Genomic DNA, 18,062 nt, shown 5'->3' on the forward strand with positions numbered 1-18,062 from the left:
CACCCCGGTTGCTGTGTTCCTGGTCGTTGTGATCCCCAGGGGCAACTTTTGAAAGGCCGAGGAGGGGGCCCTGCTGGTTCTGCCAACACCTCGTCAGCCTCCGTGTTGAGGGCTGCTGGGTACTGGTGGCTCCCTAAAGTGGACTCGATGCCAGAAAAACATAGCCCTGCCTGTGGGATCCCCTGCTCCGCTGCAGAAAGAGTCTGCCCTGGAGCTGATCGCCTCAGCAAGATGTTGCACTGGGCATTGCATGGGGATGTTGCCCAGGGGTGTTGTAGAGCATGTTGCAAGGAGATGTTGCACTGGGCATTGCATAGGGGTGTTGCAGAGCACACTGTGTGACGACGTCACAGGGGGATGTTGCACGCAGCACTGCACAGCGCATTGCATTGCCCTTTGCAAGGGGATGTTGCACAGAGCAATGCTTCTTGCAGGGTGTGGCACAGGAGCGTTGCACAGGGAATTGCACGGGGATGTCGCATGAGACATCGCATGGGATAATGCCTAGAGCTTGCACAGGGCGTTGCATGGGGAAGTGGCATGGGGAAGTTGTGTGGAGCTTTGCACGGGAGCATTGCACAGGAGCATTGCACCGGAGCGTTGCATGGAACATTGTGTGGGGACGTTGCACAGGGCAGGGAAAAGGGGCTTGCCCACCACTGACCCCATCCTCATCCCTGCTCCAGCGCAGCCCCAAGTCCGCATCATCCCCGCGGAGACGGGGAACGCCCGTGTGCCCGTCCGCCTCAGCTGCCACATCTGGGGCTTCTACCCCCCCGAGGTGACCGTCATCTGGATGCACAACGGGGACATCGTGGAGCCCGACGACTACAACCCCATCTCCGCCATCCCCAATGGCGACTGGAGCTACCGGACTCAGGTGTCCCTGCTGGTGGCCCCGGTGGCAGGCGACACCTACACGTGCTCGGTGCAGCACGTCAGCCTGCAGGAGCCTCTCCTGGAGGATTGGAGTGAGTGGAGAGGCGCAGGACCTCAGCCGGAGGCCGGCGGTCTTGGCTCCTTGCTGCCACTCACCCGGCCGTGTCCCCGCAGGTCCCGGACTGATGCCGGAGGTGACGATACTGGTGGCGGTGGCCACCGTGCTGATGGTGCTGGGACTTGGCTTCTTTCTTGCTGGCGTCTACCACTTCAGGGCCAGGCCTCCTGCCCCGGGTGAGTGGCCGGGGATAGCCGGAGCCGTGGTCAAGGGTGACAAGGACTCTGCTCACTCCTCTTCTCCCCCCCGCTGGTTACACTCCCCTCCCTGGAGACAACTACCCTGCAGGTAACGGTGTCCCCATCCCGAATCCCCATCGGTGAGGGGTGAATCACCCCATCTCTCGCCCTTTGTGTCCACCCCAACCCCAGGCAGCATCTGAGGACCCCCAGACGGACACCTCCCTGCACCGGTGGCTCCCGGTTGGCCCCATCTCAGACCTGATGCTGTGGTGTTGACAATAAAGATGCTCCACAAGCCCCGCTGGTGTCTCTGCAGAGTTCTGGGGAGAGGGCAGAGGCTCATGCACTACTACGGTGTCTCACCAAGAGGAGCGGGTGTGTGGGGTCATGCCATGGGACACCAAAGGGCCCTGGGGTGCCTCAAGCACGGCACTGCTGGCCAGCTGAGGGAAGGGATCGTCCCGCTCTGCTCGGCCTGCTGCGGCCTCTCCTCGAGTACTGCATGCAGCTGTGGGCACTGCAGCAGACGAAGGTCGTGAAACTGTGCGAGAGCCTCCAAGGGAGGGCTACGAGGATGGCGAAGGCTCTGCAGGGCAAGGCGTGTGAGGAGACGGTGTGCTGCAAGACGCCTTCCCAGGCAGCAAGGCCTCAGGACACAAAGCACCCAGGAAATGTCACTGCCAAACTCCATCTTCCTGCACAAAACTTTATTTGACACAGTCCTGCTGCTGCTGGGCCTTGATGTGCTCCAGAGGAGGGAACAAAGAGCCCCCACAGGCTGCTCATGCTCAGCACCAGGCAGAGAGCAAAGATCAACCCCGAACTAGGAGGCAAAGGTGGCCTGCACTGGCCGGCAGCACACGGTGACCACATCCCTTGCCCTGGGGTCTGCAAGCAGTGCAAGCAGAGGGGAGAGGAGCGTGGAGAGCTGCTGCAGCCCCTGTGCTGCCCACTGGGGCACAGATGCAGGGTGAGAGCCGTGGGTGCCAGCAGGGCTTGTGCCCCAGCACAGGAGCCGCGTGCAGGGCAGAGCCCAGGGTCTGCAAGGGGCCTGGCCCCTGTTTGCAGCATCCCAGCCCTCCTCCAGCAGCAGGGAGGAACACAGGAGAGCCCCTGTCCCCACTGCCCCTCATTCCTGTGCTGCTCCTGCAGGACCAAGGAGAGGTGATGCAGGAGTGTCTGGAGAAGGGCAGGAGGTCCCCAGGGCTGGGGACAGGGTCTTGGGGGTGCTGTCCCTCAGGCACAGCTGAATTCTCTTTGTCACCAGAAGGAACCAGGGGCGGATGCTCTCCCCATTGAAGGAGGCTGCTGTGAAAGTGAAGATCTCGACCCCATTGTCAGCATTGATAAAAGACACCTGCTGCTGGGTACAGTCCAGACAGACCCAGATCCTTGCGGGGACAGGGGAGAGGGACAAGGGGGTGGGAGGAGATGTGAGAGACGTGAGCTGCCCCTTATAGTACGCCACAGCCCAGATCCCTGCTGTAGGGCTCATGTTGATCTTCCCCTTCCTCTTCACCGATGCCCTGGCCACCCCCACACCCCACCGTGAATACTTTAGCCGCTCTCCCTCCACCTCCACCAACCAGCAGTGCCTCCCCTCTCTGAACTCCTCACGGCCCAGCACACAGCACCAAAAGTTAAATCTCTCTGGTGTGTCAGGCACCTGCTGCCGTTCACTTTCCCATCTCACACTGCTCTTGTCCTGAGACACAACAAGCATGGGATGAGCCGTGTCTGGATCCAGGGTCACCTTCACTGCAGGGACAGAAGGAGCCAGGCCATCAGGGGCAGAGCTCAGCCCTGGGCAGCCTTTCCCCAGCTCGGGGCCAGGAGCTGCCCCACGTGGAGGAGATGGGGCACCTCTTGGCTCCTGAACATGCCCCAGCAGGGGCAGGAGGAGCACCTCAGAGGGCAACCCAATGCACACCTACCTGTATTGTGAGGCAGCAGAAACTTTCTCCATGCTGGAAGGAGAGGGGAGAGCTGTTCACAGCCCATGGCTGGTGCCCAGTGGGTGTGGGCAGGGTGAGGGGCCAGCCCTGGTCTGCTCTGTCCCAGCTGCCCACCCTCCCCTGCACATTGCCTTGGTGTTGTCCTTGGGTCTGAACACCAGGAGACTTACCCAGCTCTGCAGCTTGTTTCTCTACAAATGAAAGAGAAAAGGAAAATATAAGCAGAAGGCTCAGTTACTGATTCTCTCACCGTGATGCCTTTTTTTTTTTTTTCTTTTCTGTTTGGAGAGTGAGACTTACCCAGCTCTGCAGCTTGTTCAACTACAAACGAAAGAGAAAAGCAATGCATGTATGAGAGGAGTCTGCTTCTCATCAATGACTGCTACAAACCAAAGACCCCGATTTCCTTCAGTTGTGGGGTGGGAGAGAGACTCACCCAGTCTTGCATCTTTTTCCTCTGGAAATGAAAGGCATAAGGAATGCATGATCAGAGGGAAAAACTTCTCACCCACTGTGTACAGTGCAAATTCTTCCCATTCAGGGATGGACACTCACCTATCTCTGCAGCTTGTTTCCCTGGAAAAGAAAAACAAAGAGAAAAGCAATGTATGGTCAGAGGGGAGTATGCCTGCGGAAAGACACCAAATGCCTTCTCTTTGGGGAAGGAGACTTACCCAGCTCTGCATCCTTTTTCGCTACTATAGAAAAGCAAAAGGAATGAATGGTCAGAGTGGAGAGACTTTGAATCCAATGCTGCTTCCATGGCTAGATGGCTAGACCCCCAATTATTTTGCTCTCATGCATGGGCACAGACCACCTTGCTCCCAGACTTGTAGCAACCAGACTAACAGACCGAGGCCCAGCATTTTGCAAGACTTGTAGCAGTAAGGACAGACACTTGTGCATCTCTCTGCACCATGCCACCAAAACACAAGTGGAAGTGAATGGGGATGGGTGGAGGATGTCCCTGTCCCAGAAGCATCAGTGCAGAGCGGGGCAGCCCCACAGCTCGCTCCCCGTCCCCACCTTGATCCCCGTTCCTTTCAGCCATCCCGGCCCTGTCCCGTGCCCAGGGCAGGCCCAGCCCCAGCACTCCCCACTCCCACCCCAGGCTCCAGCTGCTCCTCCAGCACCCCCGAGCCACCAGCACACAAGCCCCCAGAGCCCACCCAGCCCAGTCCCAGGCCCTCCCGCAGGGACACCACTTCCCCAGGGGCTGGGGGTAGGGACTGCAAGGACTCACCCAGCTCTCGGCTCTGTGCCGCTGAAAAGCAAAGGCGGAGGAAGAGGTGGTGAGCAGAGCAGCTTGGTTGCTGGGTGGGAACATGTGCAGGGGGGCTGCGCCTTGCCACCAGCCCCACGCTGCAGCCATGCTCCCTGGCCTCCCACCCAAGACCATCCTAAGGCCTTTGGGATCCCCAGGAGAACATTCCCTTCCTCCTCCTATGCACCTCCCTGGGCCAGGGCTCAGCCCCGCTCCAGACCAAGGGGGGTCCCTGCAGAACACCTCCCTCCGCTCCATCCCTGCGCTGCCAGCTTACCTTGCTTTTGAAAGAGATAAACACCGAGGCCAATGGACACAGCCAAAAGCACGAGGACCAGAGCCAGAGCCACCATCCAGGGCTGGGCATTGTGGAAGAAGGCAGCTGAGAAAAGGCACCAGGAAAAGGGCTGCGTTTACATGGCTGTGGTTAAAAGAGCAAGACCCAGACTTCTCCTGGGTCGGGACAAGTGCAGGGGCCAGGAACACCTCACCCTGGCTGTGCCATTTGTACCTGCAATGTGCAGGGAAAATTCCCTCTCCTGCTGGAGGCGGCTGTTCCTGACCACGCAGGACAAGGGCCCCTCCACTCTCCCGGTCACAATGATGGCACCTTCAATTTCAAAGAGCCCCTCCTGGTCCTGGGAATGTGTCTGGGAGACCGAGGGCAGGTGCTGCCCGCGAGCATCCCTCCACAGCAGCTGCGGCAGCGGGTACCAGCCGGCCGATCGACACAGCACCCGGACGCCTCCGGCCTCGTAGCCCCCGAGGTAGAGGTGGGGGTCAGCGCCTGTGGCTGGGGGAAGAGCGTGTGGCTGGTGCTTGACTTGGGGAGGGATTGAGTTCCAAGGCAAAGACCCCATCTGCTCCCATGCCAGACACAGCACAGACCAGCCTTTTCCCATGGGCTCAGGGACTGGATGCTTCAAGGAGCCATTCTCACCCCTAACCCACACCTATTGTTAGCACAGCTGAAGGACCTGCTTAGAAACCTGTGCCCTCTGCCCACACAACCGCAAGGGGATGGAGTTCAAATAGGGTCCATGAGACTGAATTAAATCATTGCATTCATGCAGCTCCCTCTCAATAAAAAACCTGCAAGGGCACAGGTGTACTTCTTGGTGGACAAGTGTTCACTGACAGAGGAGAAGCCTCATCACACTCTACTGTTCGAAAGGCCACGTAGATGGCCATGAGGATGGGACCGGATCCTGGGTGGGACACACAAACCCAGGGACACCTGCACCATCCCTTGAATGCCTCAACCCAGCCACTAACCTGACACCTCCAGATCCACAATAGCTTCGGCATAAGCATCAGCGTGTTCCACAGTGCAGACATAATGGCCATCATCAGAGGGTCTCAGCCCCGTGATTCGCAAGTCCAGGCTTCCAGCAGAGAGACCATCTCTTACCAACTCTGTCCTCCCGGCATATGCCCCCATCTGCTCCCCGTACAGGTCCTCTCCATTGCGGTAGTGGTGCACTGTCTCAGAGAACTTGCCCCGGATCCACCTGACGTCCAAGGTGCGAGCATCACGTTGAGGGGATAAGTGGCAGGGCAGCACGACATCCTGCCCCACGGTGGCAGTGAGAGGGTGTCCTGCTCCCATGACTTTGAGCTGGGCTGGTGTGAAAAACAATGTTGTGTTTTTGCAGTAGGGAATTATTTTTCTGCATTTCAAGGTGTAGTCAGAATAAGCAGAAATGCTAAGTAGCTAAGTGGACTGTAGAAGGCCTCACTGTTCCAAAATAAGGTAGAAGCTTGAGAAAAACAGGATGAGCAGTGTGAGAACAGGAGAACAAAGATCACAAGTTCTCAAAACATAAGAAAAGAGAAATTAAAGCATTGAAAAAAAAAAAAAAAAGAAAGAAAAATTATACATATATGGTATAGAGGAGTGTTGAGTGTCTTGTGAACCTGTAGTACTCATCCAATGAGCAAACATGGGAGGTGATCGGGCAGCAGGTAATAGGGAATAAAAGGTTAGGATTTGTTTACTAAAATGTGCTCCTGATTGACAGGACCATTGCAATCGTGAATAAAATAGCTTCAGAGAAGATCCAGTCTGAAGAAAAATATTTGAGATGTTTCTCACACTGGGCAATGGAGAAGGGCACAGAGAGGAGGTAAGATTTTGCCATCGTAAATTAAGGGTTAGTGAGTGTCAAAGGGTGAGCTGTGCGTGAGTTGGTGCATGCTGCGTCCCCTGGGTGACATGGGAAACCACCTGGGAAACAGGAGAGGGAGAGGGAGGACGTGCAGGAGAAGGAGGTGTGCTGGGAGTGGGAGCCCTCTCTGCAGCATTCAGGTAGGTGAAGAAGAGCCAGAAAGGGCAGGCAAGGCAGCAGCCATATTGCGTGAAAGAACCAAAGTGAAAGTGAAATCCAGCACGGGCAAGCTGTGGGCTCGGGACCCCCTTTTCCATGGCCGCTCCCCTGCCCCAAAGCAGCAAGTCTGCATGCACAGGGGGGAGAGCCCCCAGCAGCCTCTCAGGGTCCTACCTGAGCCCAGGTGGAGGAGAAGCAGACTGACGAGGGAAGTCAGGAGGCCCCTGGCATGGCCGGTGAGGCTGGGGAGGCCACTGCCCCAGGGGAGCCCCATGGGAGAGAGAGGTTCCCCAGGGGGCAGGTGGCCCCCTAGGTGTTCTTCTCCAAGCCAAGGTAGATGTTCCTCACGGCACCCAGCAGAGCTGCAGAAAGTACAAGGCTACGCCCAACTTTCCCAACCTTTGCCCAGTTCCTGGCTGCAATAACCCTCCTGGAGCAGCTCTGCCCCTAGGGCAATGTCTGGGGAGCTCTGCAGGGCTGGCACCACCATCCCATTGCAGCTGGGTGCCCAGTCCGCTGCCTTTAGCAAGCACGAGTTGCTTGTCCCCAGCAGGGGCCTCTCCAGACCTCCAGGGAAAGCAACTAGCTAAGCTGGTTAATCTCCATGCATGCAAGGAAGAATCAAACTGTGAGCAATGGGAAAATGTGGAGAGATGGCAGTGAAGAGCTGAGCAGGATTGGAGGCTGCAGGGAACGGGGCACAGCTGGGTGCCGAGCCCAGAGCTGCCACCCTTTGCCCAGGGTGCTGAAGGCAAAATGCCAGTGCCTCTCCCGGCTCCAGTAAAGCAGCCGTGGCAGAAGGTTGGCTCAGATGGGCAGGGAACTTCTTCTAGAGCTTAGGTGGATAAGGAAAGTTTCTTGTTTGCTGGAGGCGAGGTCAGTCAATATGGAAGGACTACAGTGGTACTGTTCCCTTTTGTAGGGAGAAAATTCATATGGCCAAAGCTCAATTTGAGTTGAATCTGGACAGTACTGTGAAGGGAAATAAATAGCTTTTTTTTTTTTTTTTTTTTTTTTTTTCTTAAACTATCTTAACAGCAAAAGTAGGATGAGAGAAATCATTGGTCTGTTACTTGATGGGGATGGTCAGACAGGGTCATCGACTTCACAGAGATGTTTAATGCTTTCTTTGCCTTTAAGACTGATGCTGGGCTGTTGTACCCCACGTGCCCTGAGCTGGAGGACAGTGACTGCAGGAACGATAAAGTCTCAACAACCCCAAATTTGTGTGGGATTTGCTGCTCCAGGTGAATGCATACAAGACTATAGGGCCTGATGGGATTCATCCCACAGTACTAAGAGAACTGGCTGAAGGCATACGTCTTCCCCTCAAGGCCCTTCACCATCTCTGTGGCCCTTCTCTGGACACCCTCCAATAGTTTCACATCCTTCTTGTACTGTAGTGCCCAGAACTGCACAGAGTCCTCGAGGTGAGGCCATAGAGCGCAGATCAGAGCGGGACAACCACCTCACTCGAACCGACTAGCAATGCCGTGCTCGATGCACCCCAGGATACGGTTGGCCCTCCTGGCTGCTAGGGCACACTGCTGGCTCATGCTCAGCTTGCTGTCAACCACAACCCCCAGATCCCTCTCTGCAGGGCTGCATCCCCCAGTCTGCACTTATAGCCAGGGTTGACCCATCCCACGTGCATTATGGGGCAGTTGCCTCTGTTAAACTTCATGCAGTTGGCGATTGCCCAGCTCTCCAGTCTGTCCAGATCTCCCTGCAAAGGCTTTCCACCCTCAACATAGTCAGCAACTCCTCCCATGTTATGCTGTCCTTCCCAAACTGATCCTACATAGGCTTCCCACAGGCAGCAGCTCTCAAACTGCCCCAATATGGGTCTGTAGTATGGGGTACATCTGTCAGGACCAAACTGTTCCAATCTGGGTAACCCATAGGTGGCAGCTCCCCCCAGACTCCCATCTCCTGTGGGGGCTCCTCTCCATGGGCTGTGGCTCTGGCGTGGGGCCTGCTCCTCTGGGGGCTCTCGATGGGCCGCAGCCTCATCCAGGCCCCATCCACCTCCTGCACCGGGGGCTCCTCCATGGGCTGCGGTGTGGAGATCTGCTGCACCTGAACTCCTGTTCTATCCAGTAACCACCCCAGTCCCCTAACGTCCCGTTTGATAGCCTTCAGGCTTCTCTCTTCAATGTCAGCACTGCCAGCCTGGACTATCAAAAGAGGATAGCAGACCTGAGGTGTGGAGTCGACTTCCTCACCCTAGGCATCCTCCTGGCTACACTTTCTACCTGTTCCTCAGCTACCGGTCCCTCAAGCTCCAGGGCCTCAAACCTGTTGTGGAAGGGCACCTGGGAAGGGGGGGCCTTTTGGGGAGGGCATCGCCTGCGATGTCGAGCAGGGACCTGTCTCCATTCCTCCTCAACTCCTAGGTCCCCTCCCTCTGCCCAACAGCGACAGGGGAGGGGGTCCTCCCCCATTTGGGGTGTCTCACCCTGGTACCTCTCCTTCAGGCCCCACAGGGAGTTGCCCCACCACTCTATCTCCCGCTCACACTCCCTGATAGCCCTCAACCTCTTCACCTCCTCCTTGAGTTCTGCCACCAGGCGGACCAGGTCATCCACCTACCCGCACCTCACGCACACACAGTCTCTCTGCCTGCTGCAGATGGCAGCAAGAGGCTCAGACGCTCCCTGCACCCAGAGACCTGAACTGGTGCATTTTTGAGCGGGCAGTCAGACTGGGTGTGTACAGACTTGCTAGAGAGAGCACTGTGCCTGGTGGAGACCATTGCAGCCTAGCTAGAGGTAGACTGCCGTTAGAGGAGTTGTTCGTATGGGCGGGGGGGGGAGAATGCTCTCCCCTCCCTGCTCACCCTGCCTGCATGGACTGCCGTGCCACTCCCTTCTGATGCGCCATGCCCTGTTTGCCCACCTTGGTCGCTGCGTTCCTGGTCGTCGCGCTCCCCAGGGACTGCTTTTGAACAGCCTGAGAGGGGGCTCTGCTGGCTCTGCCAAAGCCTTGCTAGCCTATGTGGTGAGGGCTGCTGGGTCCTGGCAGCTCCCACAAGTGGGCTTGATGCTGTAAAAATATAGCCCTGCCTGTCTGATCCCCTGCTCTGCTGCAGAAAGAGTTTGCTCTGGAGCTGATCACCTTGGCAAGATGTTGCACTTGCACTGGGCATTGCATGGGGGTGTTGCAAAGCACACTGCGTGACGACGTGACAGGGGGATGTTGCACGCAGCACTGCACAGCGCATTGCATTGGGCATTGGAAGGGGATGTTGCACAGAGCAATGCCTCTTGCAGGGTGTGGCACAGGGGCGTTGCACAGGACATCTTGTGAGCATCACATGAGGATGTCGCACGTGACATCGCATGGGATAAGGCCTAGAGCTTTGCACGGGAGTGTTGCATGGGAGCGTTGTGTAGAACATTGCGTGGGGACTTTGCACATGGCAGGGAAAAGGGGCTCGCCCACCACTGACCCCATCCCCGTTAGAGGAGGTGTTCGTATGGGCCGTGGGAGGGAACGCTCTGCCCTCCCTGCCCACCCTGCCTGCGTGAACTGCTGTGCCACTCTCTTTTGATGCGCCATGCCGTTTTTGCCTGCCCTGGTCGCCGCATTCCTCGTCTTTGCACTCCCAAGGTGCTGTTTCTGAACCTTCGGGGAGGGGGCCCTGCTGGCTTCACGTAAGCCTCGTCAGCCTCAATGGCGAAGGCTGCCAGGTCCTGGTGGCTCCCTCAAGTGGGCTCGATGCCGAAAAAACATAGCCCTGCCTGTCCGATCCTCTGCTCTGCTGCAGAAAGCCTTGCACGGGAGTGTTGCACGGAACATTGCGTGGGGACGTTGCACAGGGCAGGGAAAGGGGCTCGCCCACCACTGACCCCATCCCCATCCCTGCTCCAGCGCAGCCCCAAGTCCGCATCATCCCCGTGGAAACGGGGAACGCCCGTGTGCCCGTCCGCCTCAGCTGCCACATCTGGGGCTTCTAGCCCCCCGAGGTGATCGTCATCTGGCTGCACAACGGGGACATCATGGAGCCCGACGACTACAACCCCATCTCCGCCATCCCCAACGGCGACTGGAGCTACCAGACGCAGGTGTCCCTGCTGGTGGCCCCGGTGGCAGGCGACACCTACACGTGCTCGGTGCAGCACGTCAGCCTGCAGGAGCCTCTCCTGGAGGACTGGAGTGAGTGGAGAGGCGCAGGACCGCAGCCGGAGGCCGGCGGTCTTGGCTCCTTGCTGCCACTCACCCGGCCGTGTCCCCACAGGTCCCGGACTGATTCCGGAGGTGACGATACTGGTGGCGGTGGCCACTGTGCTGATGGTGCTGGGACTTGGCTTATTTCTCGCCGGTGTCTACCGCTACAAGGCCAGGCCTCCCGCCCCGGGTGAGTGGCCGGGGAGAGCCGGGGCCGTGGTCAAGGGTGACAAGGACTCTGCTCACTCCTCTTCTCCCCCCCGCAGGTTACACTCCCCTCCCTGGAGACAACTACCCTGCAGGTAACGGTGTCCCCATCCCCATCCACATCGGCGAGGCACAAATCACCCCATCTCTCGCCCTTTGTCCCCCCCCCTTCCCCAGGCAGCATCTGAGGACCCCCAGACAGACACCTCCTGGCAGCGGCGGCTCCCGGTTGGCCCCATCTCAGACCCGATGTCATGGTGCTGATAATAAAGATGCTCCACAAGCCTCGCTGGTGTCTCTGCAGTGTTCTGGGGACAGGGCAGAGGCTCACACACTCCTACGGTGTCTCACCAAGAGGAGCGCGTGTGTGGGGACCATGGCATGGGACCCCAAAGTGCCAAGCATGCCCTGGGGTGCCTCAGGCACGGCACTGCTGGCCGGCCGAGGGAAGGGATCGTCCCGCTCTGCTCGGCCTGCTGCGGCCTCGCCTCGAGCACTGCATGCAGCTGTGGGCACCGCAGCAGACGAAGGGCGTGAAACTGTGCGAGAGCCTCCAAGGGAGGGCTACGAGGACGGCGAAGGCTCTGCAGGGCAAGGCGTGTGAGGAGACAGTCTGCTGCAAGACGCCTTCCCAGGCAGCAAGGCCTCAGGACACAAAGCACCCAGGAAATGCCACTGCCAGACTCCATCTTCCTGTACAAAACTTTATTTGCCACAGTCCTGCTGCTACTGGGCCTTGACGTGCTCCAGAGGAGGGAACAAAGAGCCCCCACAGGCTGCTCATGCTCAGCACCAGGCACAGAGCAAGGATCAACCCCGAACTAGGAGACAAAGGTGGCCTGCAATGGCCGGCAGCACACGGTGACCACATCCCTTGCCCTGGGGTCTGCAAGCAGTGCAAGCAGAGGGGAGAGGAGCGTGGAGAGCTGCTGCAGCACCTGTGCTGCCTTCTGGGGCTTAGAGGCAGGGTGAGAGCCGTGGGTGCCAGCAGGGCTTGTGCCCCAGCACAGGAGCCGCGTGCAGGACAGAGCCCAGGGGCTGCAAGGGGCCTGGCCCCTGCTTGCAGCATCCCAGCCCTCCTCCAGCAGCAGGGAGGAACACGGGGCAGCCCCTGGCCCCACTGCCCCTCATTCCTGTGCTGCTCCTGCAGGACCAAGGAGAGGTGATGCAGGAGTGTCTGGAGAAGGGCAGGAGCCCCCCAGGGCTGGGGACGGTGTCTTGGGGGTGCTGTCCTTCAGGCTCAGCTGAATTCCCTGTGACCTTATCCAGAACCAGGGGCGGAAGCTGTCCCCATTGAAGGAGGCTGCTGTGAAAGTGAAGATCTGGACCCCATTGTCAGCGTTGATAAAAGACACCTGCTGCTGGGTACAGTCCAGACAGACCCAGATCCTCGTGGGGACATGGGACAGGGACAAGGGAGTGGGAGGATATGTGAGAGACGTGAGCTGTCCATGAAAGTACTGCACAGCCCAGATCCCTTCTTCAGGGCTCATGTTGATCCACTTCTTTCTCTCCACAGAAGCCCTGGCCACCCCCACATCCCACCAAGATTCCTTTAGCCGCTCTCCCTCCACCTCCACCAACCAGCAGTGCCTCCCCTCTCTGAACTCCTCACAGCCCAGCACGCTGCACAAATAGTTAAATCTCTCTGGTGTGTCAGGCACCTGCTGCCCTTCACTTTCCCATCTCACAGTGCTCTTGTCCTGAGACACAACAAGCAGGGGATGAGCCGTGTGTGGATCCAGGGTCACCTTCACTGCAGGGACAGAAGGAGCCAGGCCATCAGGGGCAGAGCTCAGCCCTGGGCAGGCTTTCCCCAGCTCGGGGCCAGGAGCTGCCCCATGGGGCAGGAGATGGGGCACCTCTTGGCTCCTGAACATGCCCCACAAGGGGGAGGAGGAGCACTGCAGTGGGCAACCCAGTTCACACCTACCTTTATTATGAGGCACCAGAGACCTTCTCCATGCTGGAAAGAGAGGGGAGAGCTGGTCACAGCCCACGGCTGGTGCCCAGTAGGTGTGGGCAGGGTGAGGGGCCAGCCCTGGGCTGCTCTGTCCCAGCTGCCCACCCTTCCCTGCACATTGCCTTGGAGATATCATAAAGCCCAAGCACGGGGACACTCACCCAGCTCTGCAGCTTGTTTCTCTGAAAAGGAAAGTAATGTATGATAGGTATGAAATTAATGCATGAGGGGAGAGTTGCTTAGCCGGTGGTTGACGCTTAACACATCCCATGATAGGGAAAAATACTGCCTTGATCAGAGGTGGGACTAGATAAATAGTCATTGTGGTCCAGCTTTGTACAATGCTCTTGTAAGCAGAACTGTAAGGACAGACACTTACGCAACTTTTATCTTTGTGCCATTGAAGCCATTACGAAAGTGAATAAAGGATTGTTGGAGAATGTCTGTCTTGTGAAAGGGTCAGTGCAGAGCGGGGCAGCCCCGCAGCTCGCTCCCAGTCCCCACCTTGATCCCCGTTCCTTTCAGCCACCCCAGCTGTGTCCCGTGCCCAGGGCAGCCCCAGCCCCAGCACTCCCCACTCCCCTGTAAGGGTGAGGGGCCAGCCCTGGGCTGCTCTGTCCCAGCTGCCCACCCAACCCTGCACATTGCCTTGGTGTTGCCCTTGGGCTTCAGCACCGGAAGACTTACCCAGCTCTGCAGCTTGTTCATCTACAAACAAAATAGAAAAGCAATGCATCGATGAGAGCAGTCAGTTTCTCAACAATGACTGCTACAAACCAAAGACCCCCAATTCCTTCAGTTGGGGGGAGGAATAGAGACTCACCCAGTCTTGCATCTTTTTCCTCTGGAAAAGAAAAGCATAAGGAATGCATGATCAGAGGGAAAAAACTTCTCACCCACTGTCTACACTTCAAATTCTTCCAGTTCAGGGATGGACACTCACCTATCTCTGCAGCTTGTTTCCCTGGAAAAGAAAAAGAAAAACAAAAGCAATGTAAGGTCAGAGGGGAGTATGCTTGTGTGAAGACACCAAATGCCTTCTCTTTGGGGAAGGAGACTTACCCAGCTCTGCATCCTTTTTGGCTGATATAGAAAAGCAAAAGGAATGAATGGTCAGATTGAAGAGACTATCAATCCAATGCTGCTTCCATGGCTAGATGGCTAGACCCCAAATTTTGCTCTTGAGCATGTGGACAGACCACCTTGCTCCCAGACTTGTAGTGACCAGACTAACAAGGACCTAGGCCCAGAATTTAGAATCATAGAATCATAGAATATCCTGAGTTGGAAGGGACCCTTAAGGATCATCAAGTCCAACTCTTGACACCGCACAGGTCTACCCAAAAGTTCAGACCATGTGCCTAAGTTCACAGTCCAATCTCTTCTTAAATTCAGACAGGCTCGGTGCAGTGACCACTTCCCTGGGGAGCCTGTTCCAGTGTGCAACCACCTTCTCTGTGAAGAACCCCCTCCTGACGTCCAGCCTAAATTTCCCCTGCCTCAGCTTAACCCCGTTCCCGCGGGTCCTGTCACTAGTGTTAATGGAGAAAAGGTCTCCTGCCTCTCGACACCCCCTTACGAGGAAGTTGTAGACTGTGATGAGGTCTCCCCTCAGCCTCCTCTTCTCCAGGCTGAACAGGCCCAGTGACCTCAGCCGTTCCTCGTACGTCTTCCCCTCCAGGCCTTTCACCATCTTCGTAGCCCTCCTCTGGACACTTTCCAACAGTTTCATGTCCTTTTTATACTGTGGTGCCCAGAACTGCACACAGTACTCGAGGTGAGGCCGCACCAGCGCAGAGTAGAGCGGGACAATCACCTCCCTTGACCTACTAGCGATGCCGTGCTTGATGCACCCCAGGACACGGTTGGCCCTCCTGGCTGCCAGGGCACATTGCTGGCTCATATTCAACTTGCTGTCTACCATGACCCCCAGATCCCTCTCTTCTAGGCTGCTCTCCAGCGTCTCATCGCCCAGTCTGTACGTGCAGCCAGGGTTTCCCCGTCCCAGGTGCAGGACCCGGCACTTGCTCTTATTGAACTTCATGCAGTTGGTGATCGCCCAGCTCTCCAACCTGTCCAGATCCCTCTGTAAGGCCTTTACGCCCTCAATTTTGTAAGACTTGTAGCAGTAAGGACAGACACTTGTGCAGCTCTCTGCACTGTGCCACCAGAACACAAGAGGAAGTGAATGGGGACGGGTGGAGGACGTCCCTGTCCCAGAAGTGTCAGTGCAGAGCGGGGCAGCCCCGCAGCTCGCTCCCCGTCCCCACCTTGATCCCCATTCCTTTCAGGCATCCCGGCCGTGTCCCGTGTCCAGGGCAGCCCCAGCCCCAGCACTCCCCACTCCCACCCCAGGCTCCAGCTGCTCCTCCAGCACCCCCGAGCCACTAGCACACAAGCCCCCAGAGCCCACCCAGACCAGGCCCATTCCCTCCCGCAGGGACACCACTTCCCCAGGGGCTGGGGGCAGGGACTGCAAGGACTCACCCAGCTCTCGGCTCTGTGCCGCTGAAAAGCAAAGGCGGAGGAAGAGGTGGTGAGCAGAGCAGCTTGGTTGCTGGGTGGGAACATGTGCAGGGGGGCTGCGCCTTGCCACCAGCCCCACGCTGCAGCCATGCTCCCTGGCCTCCCACCCAAGATGATCCTAAGGCCTTTGGCATCCCCAGGAGAACATTCCCTTCCTCCTCCTATGCACCTCCCTGGGCCAGGGCTCAGCCCCGCTCCACACCCAGGGGGGTCCCTGCAGAACACCTCCCTCCGCTCCATCCCTGCGCTGCCAGCTTACCTTGCTTTCGAAAGAGATAAACACCCAGGCCAATGGACACAGCCAAAAGCAGGAGGACCAGAGCCAGAGCCACCATCCAGGGCTGGGCGTTGTGGAAGAAGGGAGCTAAAAAAAGGCAAAAGGTAAAGGGCTGCGTTTCCATGCCCACAGGTGGAAGAGCAAGACCCAGACTTCTCCTGGGTCAGGATGAGTGCAGGGGCCAGGAACACCTCACCCTGGCTGTGCTATTTGTACCTGCAATGTGCAGGGATGATTCCCGTTCCTCCTGGAGGTGGCTGTTCCTGACCACGCAGGACAAGGGCCCCTCCACGCTCCCGGTCACGATGACGGCGCCTTCGATTTCAAAGAGCCCCTCCTGGTCCTGGGAATGTGTCTGGGAGACCGAGGGCAGGTGCTGCCCGCGATCATCCCTCCACAGCAGCTGCGGCAGCGGGTACCAGCCGGCCGATCGACACAGCACCCGGACGCCTCCGTCCTCGTATCCCCCCAGGGAGAGGTGGGGGTCAGCGCCTGTGGCTGGGGGAAGAGCGTGTGGCTGGTTCTTGACTTTGGGAGGGATTCTTTTGAAGGCAATGACCCCATCTGCTCCCATGCCAGACACAACACAGACCAATCACGGTCCAAGGGGTTCTGGGACTGGGTGCTCCATGCACTCACCCTCACCCCAAAACAATCGCGTTAGGTTCAAAATCCAGAGAGCAGGGCTACAAAATGCCGCTGTTCCCAAATCACACAGAAAACACATTTGCTGCGCTCCAGCACCTCCAGGCAGCGACCCTGCACCAAGCCATGCTGGTTCAAGAAGCCCTGAGATTTCCAGGCAACGTCTTAGGTCTCCCCCAGCAGAGAAAGCAAAAGTAAAGCAGACATCCTGCTGCTCAGAGGACTCTGTGATTCTCCCTGTGTGCTGTTTGGTCCCATTGCTGACACAGTTGAAGGTGCTGCTCAGCAGCCTGTGCCCAGTGCCCTCACCATATTATGATTATTGTCTTCAAGGACACCAGTGAAAACTGACAAAAGTCTCCAGGGAGCTCTCTCCCCAAATATTACCTCCACATCCATGGGCATGCTCCATGCTGTGAAACAGCTGGAACATTCAAAGGACAAATAAAATCTCCCCTAGAAGCATCACCCCAGCCACGAACCTGACACCTCCAGCTCCACAATGGCTTCGTCATAAGCATGACCATCTCCCACAGTGCAGACGTACTGGCCATCATCAGAGGGTCTCAGCCCTGTGATTCGCAATTGCAGTATTCCAGCAGAGAGACCATCTCTGAGCAACTCTGTCCTCCCGGCATATGCCCCCATCTGCTCCCCGTACAGGTCCTGTCCATTGCGGTAGTGGTGCACTGTCTCAGAGATACTGTCCCGGATCCACCTGACCTCCAAGCTGTGAGCATCGCGTTGAGGGGACAAGTGGCAGGGCAGCAGGACATCCTTCCCAATGGTGGCAATGAGAGGGTGTCCTGGTCCCACCACTCTGAGCTGGGCTGGTGTGAGAAACAATGTTGTGTTTTTGCAGTAGAGAATTATTTTTCTTTATTCCAAGGTAATTTTGTTGCCAGAATAAAGAGAAATGCTATGGAGATAAGTGGACCGTAATAGGCCTCACTGTTCCAAAATAAGGTAGAAGCTTGAGGAAAACAGGATGAGCAGTGTGAGAACAGGAAAACAAAGATCACAAGTTCTCAAAACATAAGAAAGGAGAAATTAAAGGGCTGAAAAAATAAAGAAAAATTGCACATATATGGCATAGAGGAGTGTCATGTAGCTTGTGAACCTGTAGTACTTAGCCAATGAGGAAACAGGGGAGGTGATCAGGCGTCAGGTAATGGGGAATAAAATGTTAGGATTTGTTTACTAAAATGTGCTCCTGATTGACCGAAGCATTGCAATTGCAAATAAAATAGCTTCAGAGAAGATCCTGCCTGAAGAAAATTATTTGAGATGTTTCTCACACTGGGCAATGGAGAAGGGCATGGAGAGGAGGTAAGATTTTGCCATCGTAAATTTAGGGACAGTGAGTGAGAAAGGGAGAGCTGTGAGTGAGTTGGTGCATGCTGTGTCCCCTGGGTGACATGGGAAACCACCTGGGAAACAGGAGAGGGAGAGGGAGGACGTGCAGGAGAAGGAGGTGTGCTGGGAGTGGGAGCCCTCCCTGCAGCATTCGGGCAGGTGAAGGAGACACAGAAAGGGCAGGCAAGGCAGC

At 57.0% G+C, this 18,062-nt stretch overlaps 3 protein-coding genes and 1 pseudogene across 4 annotated transcripts; 2 read left to right on the forward strand and 2 right to left on the reverse strand.

Annotated features, from left to right (window-relative positions):
* Window positions 1–604: 604 nt before the first annotated feature.
* Window positions 605–1,441, forward strand: LOC311220343 (HLA class II histocompatibility antigen, DM beta chain-like; the record flags this gene model as incomplete). The annotated part of the gene is made up of 3 exons (XM_084303851.1): window positions 605–971; window positions 1,054–1,285; window positions 1,369–1,441. 3 exons carry the CDS (start codon window positions 605–607, stop codon window positions 1,439–1,441), a joined length of 672 nt encoding a protein of 223 aa, XP_084159977.1.
* Window positions 1,442–2,308: 867 nt separating this feature from the next.
* Window positions 2,309–10,286, reverse strand: LOC311220344 (butyrophilin subfamily 1 member A1-like; the record flags this gene model as incomplete). Its single annotated transcript, XM_084303852.1, has 13 exons — window positions 2,309–2,937; window positions 3,305–3,325; window positions 3,435–3,455; window positions 3,571–3,591; window positions 3,690–3,710; window positions 3,809–3,832; window positions 4,378–4,398; window positions 4,676–4,780; window positions 4,910–5,191; window positions 5,674–6,021; window positions 9,184–9,285; window positions 9,624–9,718; window positions 10,243–10,286. 13 exons carry the CDS (start codon window positions 10,284–10,286, stop codon window positions 2,309–2,311), a joined length of 1,734 nt encoding a protein of 577 aa, XP_084159978.1.
* LOC311220345 (HLA class II histocompatibility antigen, DM beta chain-like) lies at window positions 10,285–11,290 on the forward strand (annotated as a pseudogene). Its single transcript has 5 exons — window positions 10,285–10,337; window positions 10,495–10,883; window positions 10,966–11,085; window positions 11,162–11,197; window positions 11,280–11,290. The product of its transcript is annotated as an HLA class II histocompatibility antigen, DM beta chain-like (transcript).
* Window positions 11,291–11,931: 641 nt separating this feature from the next.
* LOC311220346 (butyrophilin subfamily 3 member A3-like) lies at window positions 11,932–17,857 on the reverse strand (the record flags this gene model as incomplete). Its single annotated transcript, XM_084303853.1, has 12 exons — window positions 11,932–12,858; window positions 13,036–13,068; window positions 13,227–13,247; window positions 13,753–13,773; window positions 13,889–13,909; window positions 14,009–14,029; window positions 14,128–14,148; window positions 15,553–15,573; window positions 15,851–15,955; window positions 16,085–16,366; window positions 16,996–17,343; window positions 17,812–17,857. The coding sequence occupies 12 exons, from the start codon at window positions 17,855–17,857 to the stop codon at window positions 12,230–12,232; spliced, it is 1,569 nt and encodes a 522-aa protein (XP_084159979.1). The 3' UTR covers window positions 11,932–12,229.
* Between the last annotated feature and the right edge of the window lie 205 nt (window positions 17,858–18,062).

Source organism: Netta rufina (assembly GCF_964035555.1).
Source record: "Netta rufina genome assembly, chromosome: 31".
NCBI lineage: Eukaryota > Metazoa > Chordata > Aves > Anseriformes > Anatidae > Netta > Netta rufina.